Here is a 3,697-nt window from a genome sequence, read left to right on the forward strand (position 1 = left end):
CCGGGACCCGCCGGACTGAACCCGGGACCGCCGGAGCTCCGAGCCGAGGATGCGGCTCCACCCGCGCAGACGGGCCGGGAGCAGGGAGGGGACGGGCCTGGGGAAGGGACGAGTGGAGCCGGGCCGTGCCGGGGGGGACGGAGCGCTCCAGACGCGGAACGAGCGATCAACAGCCGGTGCAGAGTAACGGCCCCACCGCCTGCGCCGCCTTCTGCCCTCCCCTTCCTGCCCTCCCCTTCCTGCCGGCCCTCCCCTCGCGTTCCGGGCTGGGCGGGCTCCCGGGCCGAGCGGCGGGACCGGCCCGGCGTGTCCCGATGCGGTGCTGATCTGTTCCTTCAGGCGCTGCCCCCGCTCCCGCCGCTGCCCCCGCTGTCCCCGCTGCCGTGGGAGCCCCGCGCCGGGGCTGAGGGGCGGCCATGGGCCGCAGCCGCTCCCGCTCGCCGCCGCGCCGGGGTGAGGGGGGACCGGGGAACCGGAGGGCAGGGGGACGCGGGGGGACCCAGGGGGTGACGGGAAACTCGGGCGAGGTCCAGGGGCACCGGGGCGGGGGCTCCGGGGACGAGGCCCGGGGGGATCGGGGCCCTGGGGTGGCGAGTGGAAGGGCAAGGCCCGAGGGCGGCCCAGGGCTCCCCCAAACCCGGGGCTGGGACTGAGACCCTCCAGGGCGGGAGGGTCCTCGCTCTGGGGAGAGCAGAGACTCCGTCCCTCTTCCTCCTTCTCATCCTCTCCTACATCTTCATCTTTCTTTCTCTTTTCCTGCTCGCTTTCTTCTCCTCCTCCTCTTTCTCCTTTTTTCTCCTCTTCTCCTTTTCCTCCTCTCCTTTTCCTCCTCTTTTCCCCCTCCCCATCCTCATCTCTTCTCTCCTCCATCTCCTTCTCCTTTTCCTCTCCTCCCCCCTCCGCCTTTTCCCCCCCCTCTCCACCTTCCTCAGGGTTTTGGGGACCATCACCCTATAGCTGGAACTCCCCCCTCCTGGCTGATCCTCCCCCCGGGTGATTTCCCTCCTGGATGATTCCCCGTGCTCCAGGTGGAGGTTTTTCCTGCTGGTCTTTCCACTCCTGGGGGTGCCCATGGGGGTTCCTGAGCCCAGAACTGTCCTCGGGGGGTGGAAGGGGCTGTCCTGGGGTTTCTGCTTGGGAGCTGGGATTTTCTGTGGGGATTTCCTTTGGGAAGTGGTCGGGGAAGCAGGAGCTGACCCTTCCCTGGGCAGAGCGCCGGCGCTCGCGCTCTACATCCCGGGACAGGGACAGGCGGCGGCGGGAGCGATCCCGGTCCCGGGACAGGGACAGAAGGAGGAGCCGGTCCCGCTCCCCACACCGGAGACGATCCAGGTGAGGGCAGGGACCATCMAAGTGAGGGGAGAGACGTCCAGGTGAGGGTGGGGACCATCTGGGTGAGGGGAGAGACATCCAGGTGAGGACAGGGTTGATCCAGGTGATGGCAGGGATGGCCCAGGTGAGGTCAAGGGTGATCCAAAGAGGGCAGGGACACCAGCATGGGGTGGGGACAGCCAGGTGATGGCAGCCTGGGTGACCCAGGGACAGTGGGAGCTCCAGGTGGGAATTGCAGCCCCACCTCACATGCCCCAGCAGGTCCCCACGCCGGCACCGCTCCAGCTCCTCGTCACCGGTGCGGCCCAAGGAGCGCAGGGATGAGGAGAAGAAGGAGCTCAAGGACTCCAAGAAGGAGCGGCAGATCACAGGTGAGGGGGGATTTTCCTTCTGGAACACTACCAGACTCCCTGTGGGGCCCGAACCAGCCCAGGGAGACCCAGATTATTGGGAATCCCAACATCTGTGTTTGCCCAATCCCGGATTTTCTTCCCTCAGAGGAGGATTTGCAAGGCAAGACTGAGGAAGAGATCGAGATGATGAAGATGATGGGTTTTGCCTCCTTTGACACCACCAAGGTGAGTGCAGGCCCAAGGCCACTCTTGTGGGCTCYGCAGTGTCACCTGCCCTGTTTGGGMACAATCCATGGGATTTTGGGATGTTTCTCCTCAGGGGAAGAAGGTGGATGGTGCTGCTAACGCCTACGCCATCAACGTGTCCCAGAAGAGGAAATACAGGTGYGTGTCCCCTTTTTTTGGGATAGAAAGAGGATTTTGTTTTGTAACTGTGGCCACTGTCTCACGGTGATCCAGCTTCCAGGCCTTGAGAAAAATGGGAATTTTGTGAGGTTTAGAAGCAAAAGCAGAGGTGAGAGTTCTCCAGATCCCCTGGGAGTGGGAAAATCAGGAGGATGAGGAGTAAGGAGCACGTTAGGAACCCCAGGGTGAGGTGTGCCCAGTGAGGCCTKAATGGGATCAGAGCAGGGGGAAGCAACGCTGTTCACCTGGTTTATTCCCAAAAAAAACCACCCAGTTTGTCAATGGGAATTTGGGGGTACAGCCAGGCAGTGCTGGCAGGATCCTCACACAGCCCAACCTCCAGAGCATCTCCTCTCTGGGAGCCTCCCTGCCCTTTTTTGGYCAAATTCACAAGGAATTGGGTTCCCTATGGCTGCTGATCCCCATTCCCAGCCTCCCCCAGGTACTTCTGTCCCAATTTCCCTGGATCCAGGGCTGACTCTGGCTCCATCCTCACCCAGGCAATACATGAACAGAAAAGGAGGATTCAACAGGCCCCTGGATTTCATCGCCTGACATGGGGACATGACTCACACCATGGAAGGATTTCGCTTCCCTGCACTCTCCTGGGTGGCTCTGATYCTGTATTCCAGTGGAATTTGGGTTATTCCCAGCAAATCCCTGAGCCAGAGCTGCCATGAGTTTCTGTTTCCCAGGTTTTTGTTATTATTTTTTATGAAAAAGGTTGGTTCCTGGCTGGGGTTTTCCTGTGTTTTCCCTGGTTTTGGTTTGTTTCTGTGTTAATAAAACCCAGATCTATTTTTTCCTTTAATTTTTATCATTCAGAGATCAAGCAGGGCCTCAATGCGCCCTCACACAAATCTTTGGGAATTGATACAAATCAGCTCAATCCCATGGGACCGACCCCATCTGAGCCCTGGGCAGGGTTCACAGTGGGACCTTTCTGCCTCCCTCAACCCCACCARATTACCAGTTTAGGGTGGGATGCCCCAGGGAGGCTGTGGGATCTGGGGCTGTGGGATCCCAGTTTAGGGAAGGGCTTTGAGTGCTGTGAGCCCTGCCTGGGGTGGGAGTGCTCTGGCTGGGAGGACCCAGGCTGGTTCCTGATTTGGGGACCCAAAGTGCTCCCTGCAGTGGGGTGGGGCGGGACCCTGCCTGGGAGTGCCACTGCCCCAGTATTCGGGCCCCTCCTCAGGGGGTGGCTGCCAGGGGGTGTGACTTTGCTCTGGAGCAGGGGATACACCAGGGGGGTCCCTGTCCTGGGTGGGGGATCCCGGCTTTGAAGGTAGTGCACTGGGGGTGTCCCTGCTCAGAGCGGGTCACAGCCCGGGGAGGTCACTGCCTGAGTGTTGTGGGGGTGGCTGTCCCTGTCCCGGGTGTCCCTGTTGGGTCCCCATTCCCTGGGGGTCTTCCCTGTCATAGGGGGCTGTCCCTGTCCCGGGGATCCCCGTTCCCTGGGGGAGTCTGGCCCTGTCACGGGTGTCCCTGTTGGGTTCCCATTCCCCCGGGGGCTGGCCATTCCCAGGGGAGTCCTCATTCCCAGGGGTGTCTGGGCCCGTTTGGGGGTGGTCCCTGTTCCGGGGGTCACTGTCGGGTCCTCATTCCCC

The 3,697-nt window shown here is 61.6% G+C and overlaps 1 protein-coding gene across 6 annotated transcripts; it reads left to right on the top strand.

The window, feature by feature from the left end:
• The first annotated feature begins 240 nt into the window (after nucleotides 1-240).
• SNRNP27 (small nuclear ribonucleoprotein U4/U6.U5 subunit 27) lies at nucleotides 241-2,901 on the top strand. Of its 6 annotated transcripts, none has more exons than XM_057384432.1 (6): nucleotides 248-453; nucleotides 1,212-1,332; nucleotides 1,591-1,703; nucleotides 1,831-1,910; nucleotides 2,005-2,069; nucleotides 2,591-2,901. In XM_057384432.1, the coding sequence occupies exons 1-6, from the start codon at nucleotides 417-419 to the stop codon at nucleotides 2,643-2,645; spliced, it is 471 nt and encodes a 156-aa protein (XP_057240415.1). In that variant the 5' UTR covers nucleotides 248-416; the 3' UTR covers nucleotides 2,646-2,901. The 6 variants fall into 6 exon arrangements, with proteins under 6 accessions (XP_057240414.1, XP_057240415.1, XP_057240416.1 ...); XM_057384433.1 differs by having other exon boundaries at nucleotides 251-453; nucleotides 1,594-1,703; XM_057384431.1 differs by lacking the exon at nucleotides 2,005-2,069 and having other exon boundaries at nucleotides 241-453.
• Nucleotides 2,902-3,697: the final 796 nt, after the last annotated feature.

The sequence above is a fragment of the Malurus melanocephalus genome, unplaced genomic scaffold (genome assembly GCF_030028575.1).
Source record: "Malurus melanocephalus ecotype Western Australia unplaced genomic scaffold, MMel_1.1 scaffold_709, whole genome shotgun sequence".
NCBI lineage: Eukaryota > Metazoa > Chordata > Aves > Passeriformes > Maluridae > Malurus > Malurus melanocephalus.